The 15,622-nt window shown below is 37.4% G+C and overlaps 1 protein-coding gene across 1 annotated transcript in view; it reads right to left on the bottom strand.

Moving 5' to 3' along the window:
- Positions 1-15,622, bottom strand: part of arhgap1 (Rho GTPase activating protein 1) — a 31,671-nt gene that overhangs the window by 4,660 nt on the left and 11,389 nt on the right. The window contains exons 2-12 of the mRNA XM_085802607.1: positions 14,041-14,269; positions 11,359-11,457; positions 11,170-11,257; positions 9,600-9,731; positions 7,526-7,612; positions 4,991-5,089; positions 4,369-4,476; positions 3,222-3,298; positions 3,048-3,125; positions 805-933; positions 41-144 (exon numbers count right to left, since the gene is read on the bottom strand). Of these exons, the coding sequence (XP_085658733.1) occupies positions 41-144; positions 805-933; positions 3,048-3,125; positions 3,222-3,298; positions 4,369-4,476; positions 4,991-5,089; positions 7,526-7,612; positions 9,600-9,731; positions 11,170-11,257; positions 11,359-11,457; positions 14,041-14,164 (1,125 nt within the window). The 5' untranslated portion in view covers positions 14,165-14,269. The remainder of the gene's footprint in view (positions 1-40; positions 145-804; positions 934-3,047; positions 3,126-3,221; positions 3,299-4,368; positions 4,477-4,990; positions 5,090-7,525; positions 7,613-9,599; positions 9,732-11,169; positions 11,258-11,358; positions 11,458-14,040; positions 14,270-15,622) is intronic.

Below are 15,622 nucleotides of genomic sequence, written 5' to 3'. Positions count from 1 at the left end.
AATGAGGGCCTCTGACAGGCTCTGGGTGGAGGTTGTGTACCTGAGCCAGGAATGTGATGAGGTATCTCAGAGAAGCGTAGTTTTCCTCCGGCAGCGACTCCACCAGAGTCTTCATGGCCGACACCTGGCTGTCACTGGACACAGCTGCAACACAACACAACACAACACACACCTGGAGTCACATCTGGGCTGATCCTAGACCTGCTTCTACAACAGGGTTCCTACATCTTAAGACAAGTTAAATTTAAGACTTTTTTAAAGCCACTTGAAATTAAATTTAAGACCAACTTCACAATGAACACAAATGCAGAAAAAAGAAAAAAAAAACCCCACATCAATTACATAGGGTTAGGGACAATTTGACCCACTTTCCTATGTGATCCAAGGTAAAGTGACTGCTACATGAACATTGGATTGTGTCTCTTTCCAGCTGTCCTTTCAAAATAAATGTCTCTTTCCAGCTGTCCTTTCAAAATAAATGTCTCTTTCCAGCTGTCCTTTCAAAATAAATGCAGAAAAAGTCCCGAAAAAAAAAAACACTGACTCTGGAGCTGGAGGCGGTGAGAAATTTAGTGTTGACGGCCGCCACTAACTTCTCTATGTCAGAATGTTACCAATTATTTTGAGATTTGAGACTAATTACAACCATAAAATACCACTTACCAGGTGTTAACATTTTTAAGACTTTTGAATAATTGATTTAAGACATTTTAATGCCAATTAAGGCCTTGTTTTTAGATTAATGAATTCAATGCCTTTTAAGACTTTTTAAGGATCATTAAGAACCCTGTGTCTCGAACATACAGGTGAAGTTGACGATGTCGTTGTAGAGCTGGTAGGTGAGCAGGGGCTCGGGGAGCTCCCTCAGGAAGGTTTTCAGGATCACAGCAGCCAAGTGAACGTCCTCCATCTCGCTGAAGTTTACCAGTGCTCCTATATTCACAACAACAAAAAACAAGTCGTCAGGACTTCTGTAACTTTGTGATGTCACAACAAAGCCCTGTCCAAGTACACCCTTAGGGGTCGTGAAGGATTAGAGTGTGTAGACCAGGGGTACTCAAATACATTTTTCGAGGGGCCAGAATTTTTCTTAACAGACACCTTGGGGGCCGCACATTCAAATAGGCCGAGATTGAAATTAAATTCACCTTTTTCGTCTAATAATTTAAATATTTTTTATTTTACTTGTAAGCACATAATTTTTATTTATACACTTCATGGTGTTTTGTATGATATAAAATGAAAAATCTTGACATTATCATATCATCATTACATATCATGCTGGAGCTTTACACTACTGACTTGTATCCTCAGACATGCCCTGTGATTTACAGCTTAAATATGACCTGACCATCACAGGACATGTCTGACTCTGTTCTGAGGATACAAGTCATTGGTCCTGAAATGTGTGTTTCTCTTCTATAACACACATTCTACATCTCGGAGGCGACGTCTTTCCACACACGGACTTCCTTCACCTGTCAAACGAGGCAGAGCTCAGTGGGAAACAGTAGGAGACACAGGCCGATGGCACCGGGACACAACACCGGGGGAGAAGCAGGTCGTGCAGCTGTGCGCAGCAGACGTGCACGAAAAAACAATTGCGTCTCATCAAATGCGCGCGGCTACGGCTTTGAGTTGTGAGCGTGCATGACTCGCGGCTACATTGAATGAGTTTGAGCGCGCGAAAAAGACGCTTCATCTGAACGGCCCCCCATGCATGATGCACACACAGGTGAACCAAGACGGCGGTGAAAATCACCCACGGTCTCTGCAGACAGGCAGGGAAAACCCTGCAGTCCAGCCCGCTCCCCGAACACTCGCGCATGGTGATTTGGGTTCGTCAGCGTTTCTGTATCCCAGTGCAGGGCCTCACAGGCACACACAAACGCTCCGCACGTGTTTCCATGTCCCAGCGCTTTGACTTACAGGCGCACGGAGCCCGAGAAATACAGTATACAGTAATATGTAAACTAGTAGAACTCAGTCGCGGGCCTGATTGGAAGGTTCGGCGGGCCGGATGCGGCCCGCGGGCCGCCTATTGAGTACCGCTGGTGTAGACAATCTGCCAAAGTGCAGAGATCGTAGGGTCGTCTGGGGCTCATTCTATAAACTGCAGTTCTATGCTGCAAAGAGCAAACAAAGGACATTTACAAAGTTTGCTAAAAGTGAAAACAACAGTTACTTTAGTTTGTATTTTTATTTGACCCTTTTCAGTAGGACTGGGACGATACGCTTTTCTCCCGATTCGATTCTTCTAAGATTTTTTGGATGGCGATTCGATTTAAATTGTGATTCTACGATATTGCCGATTCTGTCTATGATTTTTAGTCTTTAGCATTTTTAACATTTATCTGCACACAAACACTGCAGGAGCCTAGAAATTAACATACTCCATTATAAAGTGAACTTAAACCCTTTTCAAAACCTGGACTCTCTGCATGTAAAAAAGGCGAACAAATGCACATTGCACAATATTTAAAAAAATTCAAAAAAAAAAAAAAGATTTGATTTTTGAAAAAAAAAATCGATTTAAAAATCGTCAAAAAAGATATCGCGATATTTGTGTGAATCGATTTTTTTCCTCCCACCCCTACTTTTCAATCAGCTATTTAGTGTTTTGATACTTAAAATCCTGTTAAAATGACTGTGTTGAATAAAACAAACAGTAATGTCTTCATTGATATTTTACTTTCATGTTTATTGAAAGCTACCTTTTATGTTGTTTGCACATGTTGGCAAAACTGCAACTATTTAGATTAAAATCTGTTCAGAAAGGTTCTTTGGCCTAAATTGTTGTTTTTCTTTTTTCGATTTAAGATCGTGATGAAATCGAAATCGTGACTTCATTTTAAAAAAAAACGTGATATGATATTTTTGCCATATCGCCCCCCACCCCTATACACCCACCATCCAAACTTGCAGAATTTGCGTTCTGTTGACCTGAAATCTGCTTTAATGTCCCCAAAAAAACCAGTTGGGCCAATCAGAAGAGAGTCTCAGAGCCTCCTCTGTTCTGATTGGCTTACGGACGGAGCTCCACATACCTGAGTTGTATTTGAGCTGGACCTCCTTCACCAGCGTCACGTTGGCCGACCGTCTGAAGATCCCCTCTATATCCAAACCTGACACACACACACACACACACACATTGACACACCGGTCAGTTCTGATTGGACGAATTCAAAGACATGTCTCTACCACCACAGAAGAAGAGTCACCTTGTTCTGAGAGGAAGCCGATCGTGTCTCTCATCACCACGGGAACGGCATCACCATCTGGACTCCTCTGTCTGAGCCTGAAGTGGACATAAGACATATCCACAGTCATCACTTCATTAGGAACACCACAGTCTTAGTGCTGACGATAACTAATGCTGCGTTCAAGACAACTCGGAAGTCGGAAAAAAACGAGCTCCGAGTTGTAAAAAAAACAAATTGAACGGCGTCGAACTCGGAAATTACAGGTGGGAAACTCGGGTATCATATCAGAGCTCCGACTTGATGTCACGACAACATCAAAACATGGCGGCCCTCGTCTTAAACGGTTAGAATTTAGACATTTGAAGTTATTTGTTGAGGTTTTAATGCATATCTTTGCATATTATTGCAGTAGCCTCTATGAAATACGTTTATATTAAGCTGTGATTGTTGTATGGTGTGCAGGGTATATACAGGAATCTTGAAGTTAATTTTAATACCTTTTTAAGACTTTTTCTAGACCTTCTCAACATTTTTCAACACCTCACCGCCACTTCAAGCTGTAACCATTTACATCAGTGACACTTTTAACTTAACAGTTTTAGTTTTTGTAATAAAAACTATAGATCACTATGATACAACAGAATTCAAAAAAGGCTGTGATAATAAATCAAAGGCAAAGTTAATCAAAAAAAACATTGTTGTTTTTGTTTTTTTGAGAGTGGAGCAATCTTCTTTTCTTTTTCATGAACCGGTTCATCTTTGTTTTTAAAAAAAAAAAATAAATTCACACACTTCCGCAATGTTTTTTACAACTCCAACTCTTGGACAGCTAATTCAGAAAAAATACCTTCAATATTTAAGACTTTATAAAGTCGTGAAAAGACTTTGTAATACTTTTTAAGGGTCTTAATTTTCCCAAAATTGATTTATCACCTTTTAATACTTTTCAAGACCTTTTGGGACGATTAACAACATTTTGTATCGCTATAAAAAGTGTTAGAAAGTCTAAGCTTTGGGTTTCTGTTCAGGACCTGGTCTAATGTGGTCCAGAGAAATGTGGTTGGGAACCAGAAGAAAATTCAAAACAACAACAAATAAAACAACCAGATCCCAAAGGTTTCTAAAGGTACATCATGTCCACGTGTTCCTGGCTTGATTGACTTACAGTGTGAGTGGAACTCCAAACACCTGGTTGGGGAGCGGGGGGCTGCGAGGAGGAGAGAGGGGGGGCTGGGCGGCCGGTTTCAGAGACGCTCTCAGCTTGTTGTCGTACCTACAACACAGACCAGGTAGATAGAGATCATCACACTGCAAAAACTCAAAATCTTTCCAAGAATATTTGTCTTATTTCTTGTCAAAACGTCTCATTTCTAGTCAAAACTAATCTCTTTCCACTTAAAATAAGACTCATCACCTAAAATGAACTTGTTTTTAGATCATTTTCACTTGTTTCAAACTAATTTTCACTTGAAATAAGTAGAAAAATCTGCCAGTGAAAGAAGGTTTTTTGTGCTTGTAATAAGGAAGAAAAACTTGCTCCACTATCAGATTTTTCTACTTATTTCAAGTGAAAATCTGCTTGAAAGAAGTAAAAAGTGTCTAAAAACAAGCTGCTTTTTATGTGATGAGTCTTATTTTAAGTATAATGAGATTTGTTTTGACTAGAAATGACATTTTGACTAGAAATAAGACAAATATTCTTGGTAAGATTTTGAGTTTTTGCAGTGAGATGGACAGATACAGATACATAACCTGTGTGAATGGAAGTTTAGTTTTAAATATCGTACTCTTTGACCCGGGCTGGGATGAGCAGCTGGTCACACTTCACCACGTCCTCCAGCTCGCTCAGGTAGCTCACGTAGTTGATCTTCCTGCCAAACTTAAAACTACACACAAAGACAAGATTACACATGAGCAGCTGTTGCCAACCTCTTAGTTTGTCTCAATCATTCTGTTGCAATTCCAGTTTTAAATGGATTTTCATTCATTTGCTTCAGCAATTTCTTCACTTAATTCAGCATTGTTTCAACAATTTATTCAGCTCATTCAGCTTTTTCAGCATTCACCAGTCACTAGGGCTGGACGATTATGGAAAAAATAATAATCACGATTATTTTGATTGATATTGAAATCACGATTAATAACCACGATTATTAATTGATTTTGGAAAAAAAAGTATTTATTGAGCCACCAAAACTCAACGTTAAATATAACTTCAACTGAGGTTTCACTACAGGCTTCTTCTGGCTTCAGCGATGAACGAATAATACCAATACCAATGTGAAAACAATAAATAATCCATATCCAGTGCCATTTCATTACTCGGACACTGCAAAAACTCAAAATCTTTCCAAGAATATTTGTCTTCTTTCTTGTCAAAATGTCTCAATTTTAGTCAAAACTAATCTCTTTCCACTTAAAATAAGACTCATCACCTAAAAATTAACTTGTTTTTAGACAGTTATGACTTGTTTCAAACTAATTTTCAATTGAAATAAGTAGAAAAATCTGCCAGTGAAAGTAAGTTTTTTGTGCTTGTAATAAGAAAGAAAAACTTGCTCCACTGTCAGATTTTTCTACTTATTTAAAGTGGAAAATTTGCTTGAAAAAAGTAAAAAGTGTCTAAAAACAAGCTACTTTTTAAATGTGATGAGTCTTATTTTAAGTATATTGAGATTTATTTTGACTAGAAACGACATTTTGACTAGAAATAAGGCAAATATTCTTGGTAAGATATTGAATTTTTGCAGTGGACCATTTCACTGTGCTTTTACAGCACAGTAACTTGCATACACGCTGCGCGGCGGCAGCACATTCATCGTTTTTCTTCGATTACAGTGTTTTCATGATCGTGAGAAGCCAAAATCGTAATCACGATCAAAATTCAATGAATCGTCCAGCCCTACCAGTCACCCGTATTTCCTTCAGGAAATGCATTCTCTAGTTTTAATTGTAACTTCTAAACATCATTCTCACTATCCTTATAGTCCTTAATGCAGTTAATTTACACACAAGTGTGACTTAGAGGACTGTAATGCTTCGAGCATACATTTATATTTGTGTAGACTTCAGCCTTTCAATTTCTTCATACTAATCTTCAACAATTCAAGTAATTTCCAACAATTTCATACAACCTCCTTCTTACATGTTTTGTTTTACTCTTCAGATATTGTTTCATCTTTTCCAGATTGCTTCAGCAGTTTCTTCACTTAATTCAGCATTGTTTCAAGAATTTATTCAGCTCATTCAGCTTTTTCAGCATTCACCCGTATTTCCTTCAGGAAATGCATTCTCTAGTTTTAATTGTAACTTCTAAACATCATTCTCACTATCCTTATACAGTTAATTTACACACAAGTGTGACTTAGGAGGACTGTAATGCTTTGAGCAGACAGGCCAATCAAAACCCATTAATATGAAGCTATTTTTTTAAAATTAAGTCCATTTCATTAAATGTACTTCTATAGAAACACTGATTTCTTGTTCATAAAATATTTTTGAAGGGAAATATGTTTAAAGCAACCTACAAAAATAAAAGACTACAGTCTCACAATCCGTAATAAAACCTGTTCTTCTTAATAAAGTGCTCAGACTAGAACCAAACACCAAACATCCCATGTCACAGTGGTGCTGTACTTTGCTGCGGCCACTAGATGGCGCTGCAGCCTCAGTCATTGTGCTGCCAAAGCTTCACCAAGTCACCACAACAGTCTAGTCTGCTCTTAACCATAATCACTGGTTGGAGTAAAACGTTCAGTAAAAAACAGAAAACAGAGGAGCTCAAAAACAACTTTTAACAAATGATGTTGAACAAAACGGCCCCGAGGCTTCTTCTTCTCAAGGCTTCCTTCAACGGGTCACTGGAGTATTTTAGCTGTTCTCCTTATTTGGTCTTGTATTTAAGGAATCACTAAAGGTCAGTTCAGCTATTCCGCAGAAAACCTCAGAGACCAAACTAAGAAGAAATGAGCTGCATCCGACTGTATCTGAACCTGAAGCACTTTTGTTTTTGTTTTTTTGAGAATTGTACCACTTTTTTCCAGAAATCTCTCTATAATATTTCCAAAAAATTCACACCATTGGCCCTAATTTGAATGTACAAAACTTTATTCAGTCTCGAAACAAATATTTATATGTGTATTTCTGGCAGGGCTGCCCCCAAATAGTCGACCAAGATTTCAAAATTTTGGTCTAATTTGTGTCAACTTAGGGGTCCTTGATGTAAAAAAGTTTGAGAACCACTGCTCTAGAGGAGTTGAGGTTTGAGCAGAATCACCCTTTACCTATTTCATTCAACAGTATTAAATAAAGGGATAAAGTACCTGATAATTGGTTTGAAGAGGATGAGCAGAGTCTTGATGAACATGGTGGGGTGGACGATGTACAGGGCCTTGATGTTCTTCTTGTACCTGCAATCGCCCAGAGCAGAAACCATGACAACGGGAAGGATGGAGGGGTATAAACCTGGTACAATGTCTAGTCTTTCACACATCAGCTGACCTTACCTGGTCTAGAATCCAGTCATCTGGACTTATCGGGGGCAGAAGGCCCCTGTAAAGACTAAAGACCACCTTCTATCGACTCCAAAACACTTTCCTTTGTGAACCAGTATCTTGACTTCATTATTACAGGGTTCCTACACATTTTAAATTTCCAAATTCCATACTTTTTCCAGACCCAAATTTCATTTTCATGTCATTTCTAGTCAAAACAAATCTCATTCTATTTAAAATAAGACTCATCACATTAAAAGCAGCTTGTTTTTAGACACTTTTTACTCCTTTCAAGCAGATTTTCACTTGAAATAAGTAGAAAAATCTGACAGTGGAGCAAGTTTTTCTTCCTTATTACAAGCTCAAAAAACTTGCTTTGACTGGCAGATTTTTCTACTTATTTCAAGTGAAAATTAGTTTGAAACAAGTGAAAATGATCTAAAAACAAGTTGATTTTTAGGTGATGAGTCTTATTTTAAGTGGAAAGAGATTAGTTTTGACTAGAAATTTTGACAAGAAATAAGGCAAATATTCTTGGAAAGATTTTGAGTTTTTGCAGTGTCTCAGTAAAAAAAATCAAATAATTTGTGACATTTGAGCCAATAGATGTGTTTCATGTTATAAATCATGCAATTAATCACTTGTTTTCATTATTCTGAATTTGTATGCCATTATGTAACCAAATAATTTCCAGGAGATTGTAGCTAGGTAGCCTACAATAGCGCATATATATTTCCATACAATAGTTTCCATTTTCCATACTTTTCAAGACCTGGAAATGTATAAAATCAAATTCCATATTATTCCATACTTTCCATACTTGCGTAGGAACCCTGTTATTACCACTTGGGTAACACTTTACTGTAATAGGTATTCATCAGATTGACATAACACTGTCATAAACACCAATGAATACTTATGACAGCTGTGGTTAAGTGTCATTCGGTAAGTTATGTCACTTTTGATGCAAAGTTGACATTGTTTGAGATGTTTTTGTTCTGACAACTTGACATCATTGTTAAAGTTTGTCCATTAGGTCTGCTATGACAGTTTAAATTGTCTTTATGTCAAGTTGTCAGAACAAAAACATCTCAAACAATGTCAACTTTGCATCAAAAGTGACATAACTTACTGAATGACACTTAACCACAGCTGTCAGAAGTTTTCATTGATGGTTATGACAGCTGTTATGTCATGGTTAACAGTTGGTTAACAGTTAGTTAGTTAGTTTAAGTTTATTTCAGACATGTTAAAAGAAATAAAACATAATAATACAGAAATGGACAGACATAACATATAAAAACTTTGCAAAAACAACATATGAACAAAAAAAAAAATATATATATATATAATAAAAAAAAAAAAAGAAAATAATTGAAAATAAAGGTAATTTGTTTTTTGTTTTGTTTGTTTATTTGTTTGTTTCATATCTGAAAAGGAGTGGGAAGAAGTAAAACTTATTTACTCCCACCCCTTATTCATAAATTATCTATCAAGTTATCTAGTCATTATAGTCTATACAGTAAGTTAATTTATGAGTTATTTAACTGGATTTATTCTAATATATTATCATATTTATATACATATAGATTTATTCTAACATATGATTACTAATCTTTATCTCTCTATATAGTCATATACATATAATGTATAAACATATAATACAGTGTTATGTCAATCTGAAGAATACCTATTCAAGTGAAGTGGTACCAAAACGTGAGTGGGTTAAGAGTGTCTCTCAATTTCTGATTGGATAACCGTTGATTTTGGTCAGTCCCTCTCAAAAACACAGCTATAGTTGATTGGATTCTAAAGTTTTGGAGCGTTTGAAGTAAAAACTTAGACGTTAAACCTTGAAGCTGCAGCAGTCAAACCAAAGTTTTAAATACCAGACTAGACTTACTTCCTGTCAAACTCCCTGTAGGCGTCTCGCAGCCAGCTCAGGGACGGTTTGTTTTCGCTGGTCAGTCCGTGATGGAAATAGATCAGAGTGTAGTCGCTCTCCACATACTGGTCCAGAGTTCCCTTCAGGTACCTGCAGAAACAAAACACATCTTCTGTCAAAGTCTTTTCCACTGGTCTCCAGGTCCTTCAAGGAAACACATCTTCGGTTTGGTCGTAGGAAGCTGGACCGACTCATCTAACATTTGGTGGACCGTTTCTGAATATTAGTATCAGTTTTGTTTTTGCTAGATTTGGGTCAGGATTAGACCAGATTGAACTTTTTCCATAGTTGCTGGCAACATCTCTTTGAGGAACTAGTGCACACTGCAAAAACTCAACATCTTTCCAAGAATATTTGTCTTATTTCTTGTCAAAATGTCTCATTTCTAGTCAAAACTAATCTCTTTCCACTTAAAATAAGACTCACCACCTAAAAATGAACTTGTTTTTAGATCATTTTCATTTGTTTCAAACTAATTTTCACTTGAAACAAGTAGAAAAATCTGCCAGTGAAAGCAAGTTTTTTGTGCTTGTAATAAGGAAGAAAAACTTGCTCCACTATCAGATTTTTCTACTTATTTCAAGTGAAAATCTGCTTGAAAGAAGTAAAAAGTGTCTAAAAACAAGCTGCTTTTAATGTGATGAGTCTTATTTTAAGTAGAAAGAGATTTGTTTTGACTAGAAATAAGACAAATATTCTTGGTAAGATTTTTAGTTTTTGCAGTGCACTTTCTGGCAGTCCTTTATATTTACGTTTTAAAAAAACCCAAAAATAGCTGTTTTCTGTTTTTTCCGCCAAAAATTTGACCTCTATGTCCATGTCCTTTAACTACTTTTCTCCAACTTTAAAGGGATAGTTCACCCAGAATTCAAATTTCACTCATCATCTCCTCCCCCTCATGTCGACTAAGAGCTGGGAGAAGTTTCAGAGTCCTCCGTGGCTTCTCTGAGTTACGGGGGGGTCCGCGCAGCAGTATTTGCCCATATAATGGTTGTCAATGGATACCAACTTTCTTCGTCCAAAAAGACACACCAAAAAACATCCAAATACCTCCATGCTGCTCGTCTGTAATGTCCCTCTTGTATTGAAGCCCCGACATGAGAAATTGTTCCGAAAAACATTAAATAAGTCTATATTTTAAGCTTGTTTGTAGCAGAAGCTCCCAGTGTCTCAGTTCACTGCTCTTCCTGTGTCAGTGCAAATCTCGCGTGATTTGCACTGACATTACAGACGAGCACTATGGAAATATTTGGATGTTTTTTTTTTATGTCTTTTTGGACGAAGAAAGTTGGTATCTCTTAGTCGACATGAGGGTGAGTAGATAATGAATGATAGTGAAATTTGAATTTTGGGTGAACTATCCCTTTAAAATTTTACCAAGAGAAAATTATAAAAGGGACATTAGTTAACACCAGAACTGAAGAGTTTCCTCAAAAATGTTTGAAAAAAATGTCTGTATTTCTGTATTTTTTTATTTCTTTATCACTATTCCACCTAATGTTTGACTCTCTGTCCCACCAGGACTTACATCAGCAGCTTGTGGTGGTCCAGCTGGTGCTGGGGGGGCATCCTGCAGGCGTTAAACACTATCACCTTCCTGCCGAAGTTATCGTCACCTGCACACACACACACACACACACACACACACACATACTTCATAAGTGATTCATATTAACTTCTATCTGTATAGAGCTGTTTCCTCTGGACCAGGACTGACCGGCCACTTCAATGATCTGATGCCGGGCGATGTCGTAGAAGGGGTGGTCCCACGGCAGGTGGGGGGAGCCCCCATCGAAGCGCTGGGAGATGTCTGTCTCTGAAACACACACACACACACACACACACACACACATACACACACACACACACACATACACACACACACACACACGATCCAGGATGAATATATAGTTAAAACATTCAGGATAAAACAAACTAGAGAATGCATTTCCTGAAGGAAATACGTGTGAATGCTGAAAGCTGGATGCTGAATAAATTGTTGAAACTAGGGATGTCACCATTACTTGTTTTCACAATTAACCGCGGTATTAAACGCCACAATTAATTAATCGTCATGATTCCTAAATAACGTCACTTTACAAAAAAGATTATGTCGGAACTATATTGGCAAATAAGCGCCAAAATAAAGATAAATGCTCAGATACTGGTTTAAATTAAGTTCATTCTCCTAATGTAACATTGAATTGGTATACTGTATGTTAGCGTGTCATTTGTAATAAAAAAAATGTAAATAAACTTTTTGGTATAGATGACAATTATTAACTATATTATTTTGTGTAAATAATTAGTAATGTAACCTATAGTTTGACTATATTTGATTTTACACTTTCATAGTGTTGTGAAATTAATTCATGTACAATAATCGTGATAATCATAACACCGTGATTATTTCTCCGACAATAATCGTACCAACAAAATGTATAATCGTGACATCCCTAGTTGAAACAATGCTGAATTAAGTGAAGAAATTGAAAGTCTGAAATCTACTCAAATATATTTAAAACCAACAGCTTGAAAACATTGTAGAACCATTACTAATATAGATGAAACAATATATTGATATATACTGTATATTGTTTCATCTTTTCAAGATTGCTTCAGCAGTTTCTTAACTTAATTCAGCATAGTTTCAACAATTTATTCAGCTCATTCAGCTTCCAGCTTCCAGCATTCACCCGTATTTCCTTCAGGAAATGCAGCATTCTCTAGTTAGGCTATGAAATGGTTGGAAATTACTTTAATTGTTCAACATCTACAGAAAACTGATGAACCGATGCTAACATGGCTGAAGCAACAAGGGAAAACAGATTAAAAAGTGTAAGATGGAGGCGGGTTTTGTAAGAAATGGTTGGAAATAACTTGAATTGTTGAAGATAAGTGTGGAAATAAATTAACATTCAAGTCTACTCAAATTAATTAATATATATTATAAACTAGGGGTGGGAGAAAAAATCGATTCACATAAATATCGCGATATCTTTTTTGACGATTTTTAAATCGATTTTATTTATTTTTTAAATATTGTGCAATGTGCATTTGTTCGCCTTTTTTACATCCAGAGAGTCCAGGTTTTGAAAAGGGTTTAAGTTCACTTTATAATGGAGTATGTTAATTTATAGGCTCCTACAGTGTTTGTGTGCAGATAAATGTTAAAAATGCTAAAGACTAAAGATCATTGAGAGAATCGGCAATATTGTAGAATCGCAATTTCAATCAAATCGCCATCCAAAAAATCGTAGAAGAATCGAATCGGGAGAAAAGGGTATCGTCCCAGCCCTAAAACATAAACAGACAGCTTGAAAACATTTGTTGAACAAATATTAAGTAACAAATATTATATTACTCAAACTTTTATTAAAAAAATCCAAGTTTTTCTTGGAATTCTGACTTTTCTTTTTAAAGTTGTAAAAGAAATTCTTACAATTCTAAGATTGAAGTCAGAATCCTAAACAAAAAATAAATCAAACGTGGTCCTAATATAATTCTTTATTTCAAATGAAAAGTCCTGAACTCTGCTGCAGCCTGGACTGTGCTGTGTCAACTCGAAACGACATAATAAAACTGTCAGCAAACTATTTCAGGAAGCTTTCCAACTTCTTCCTCTCATTCAATAAATCTGATTTAGAAGAAGAGGAAACGCCGACAAAACATGAGACCAGGCTCCCAGAATTCATAGCAACCTGTGTGTGTGTGTGTGTGTGTGTGTGTGGACAGGGCCGTTGCTAGGAATTCTGGGGCCCCTTAAAGAATACTAAAGTGGGCCCCTCCCCCTAACTTTTCCTTTTTTATTTTCTTAGACTACGTATGTATTATCATTTATTATTTAGCCTTCTTTGTTTTGATGCTAATGCAGCATTACACTGCAAAAACTCAAGTATCTTAGCAAGAATATTTGTCTTATTTCTGGTCAAAATGTCATTTCTAGTCAAAACAAATCTCATTCTACTTAAAATAAGACTCATCATATTAAAAAGTAGCTTGTTTTTAGACACTTTTTACTTCTTTCAAGCAGATTTTCACTTGGAATAAGTAGAAAAAATCTGATAGTGGAGCAAGTTTTTCTTTCTTATTACAAGCACAAAAAACTTACTTTCACTGGCAGATTTTTCTACTTATTTCAAGTGAAAATTTGTTTGAAACAAGTGAAAATTATCTAAAAACAAGATAATTTTTAGGTTATGAGTCTTATTTTAAGTGGAAAGAGATTAGTTTTGACTAGAAATGAGACATTTTGACAAGAAATAAGACAGATATTCTTGGAAAGATGTAGAGTTTTTACAGTGTACTATGAGTATTAGTCAGGGTCTTACGCAGAATAAATCAGTCATACAAAGATTAGACTACTGGGGTTTTTTATGGTTTTTTTTATCTGTCTTACCTGACTTGGTGAGCGTGGCCTCGTCGGCGGGCCACTGCTGGTCCTCTATCGTGGCGAGCTTCAGCTGTCCCAACTGAGCCGTCGCAGGGTCTTCGCCCAGGTCCACCAGCAGCTCCGAAGACATCACACACACACTAGCGGGACGACGCTACGCCTACGCACACACACACACACACACGCCGGGCAGTCTCAGATACGCAAAAAGCTGCGACTTCCACGTGGCAAAGTCCTGCAGGAGACACAGACCTGGAATCAGCTGGGTGAAGCATTTCAAAACAGTTTCCCTGTAAACAGTCAAATGAATTCCTCTGGATTCTGGACTTTTATTACTACCAAGGAAAATGTGGGTCAATTTGTAAAAACAATTTGTAACTTCCTTTATGTCACGTCTGAGCTGCTGAGTGTGGTCAGTTCACTTTGAATAGGGTTGAATGATAAGAACAGGACTACAAAAGCAGAAGGAGAACTACATTTCCCACTGTACCCTCTGTGTGTGTTCAGGGCCGTTGTACAGGGGAGAAAGGTGGTGATAACTCTAGGGGCCCAGCGCCCAGTGGGGCCCATAAAAACCCCAGTAGTCTAATCTTTGTATGACTGATTTATTCTGTGTAAGACCCTGACTAATACTCATAGTACACTGTAAAAACTCTACATCTTTCCAAGAATATTTGTCTTATTTCTTGTCCAAATGTCTCATTTCTAGTCAAAACTAATCTCTTTCCACTTAAAATAAGACTCATCACCTAAAAATTAACTTGTTTTTAGATCATTTTCACTTAAATTGACAATAAATAGAAAAATCTGCCAGTGAAAGTAAGTTTTTTGTGCTTGTAATAAGGAAGAAAAACTTGCTCCACTATCAGATTTTTTCTACTTATTCCAAGTGAAAATCTGCTTGAAAGAAGTAAAAAGTGTCTAAAAACAAGCTACTTTTAACTCATTGAGTGCCGCGCTCCTTTCCAAAGTTTTAGTCAAGTGTACCGGCAAATTAGACCATATTTGACTTTTTATTTTAGAGCCATAGTGTATTCTATATTATTGCCACCAACACATACTGTAGCTCATTTGAAAGGTTTAACTTTATCCTTCAAATGGCCACAAACCGTTTGTTTCTACGTGCCTCCGTTCCTGAGAAAAGTCAAGCTAAACATGGCTGGGTTTCACCAAAATCCCTCCTTTTTTTCTAGAAAAGGAGATAGAGCGTCTTTTATGAAAGGTCTGTTTGTGTCTGTCGCTCTTCTGACACTCGCATTTCTGGATCAAAGGGCTCGTATAAGATAAATATACACAACAATTGTTGTTCTATTCACAAAACCACCATCGGGGGCGGGGGGGGCGCCACTAAACAACAATAACACAGACGCACCGTGCCGTGTCACAGCCTCTCGCCGCGGAACGTGAGGCTCTGCCGGCCACAGCGGCTCGCGAACACCGGTCCCGCCGGTGGTCGCGGTCCGTCTGTGGTACGGGTCGGTGCCGGCGGTCTGCTTTGGTCCAGAGACCATCAGATTTTACCGCGGGAGGACTTTGGGGAGGACACGGTGTTGCTCCAGATGAAGACCGGGCGAGACAGTGGGCTGAG

Source organism: Trachurus japonicus, chromosome 2 (genome assembly GCF_045865225.1).
Source record: "Trachurus japonicus isolate A0001 chromosome 2, Traja_1.0".
Taxonomy (NCBI): Eukaryota; Metazoa; Chordata; class Actinopteri; order Carangiformes; family Carangidae; genus Trachurus; species Trachurus japonicus.
This window is presented reverse-complemented; position numbering and strand designations above follow the sequence as displayed.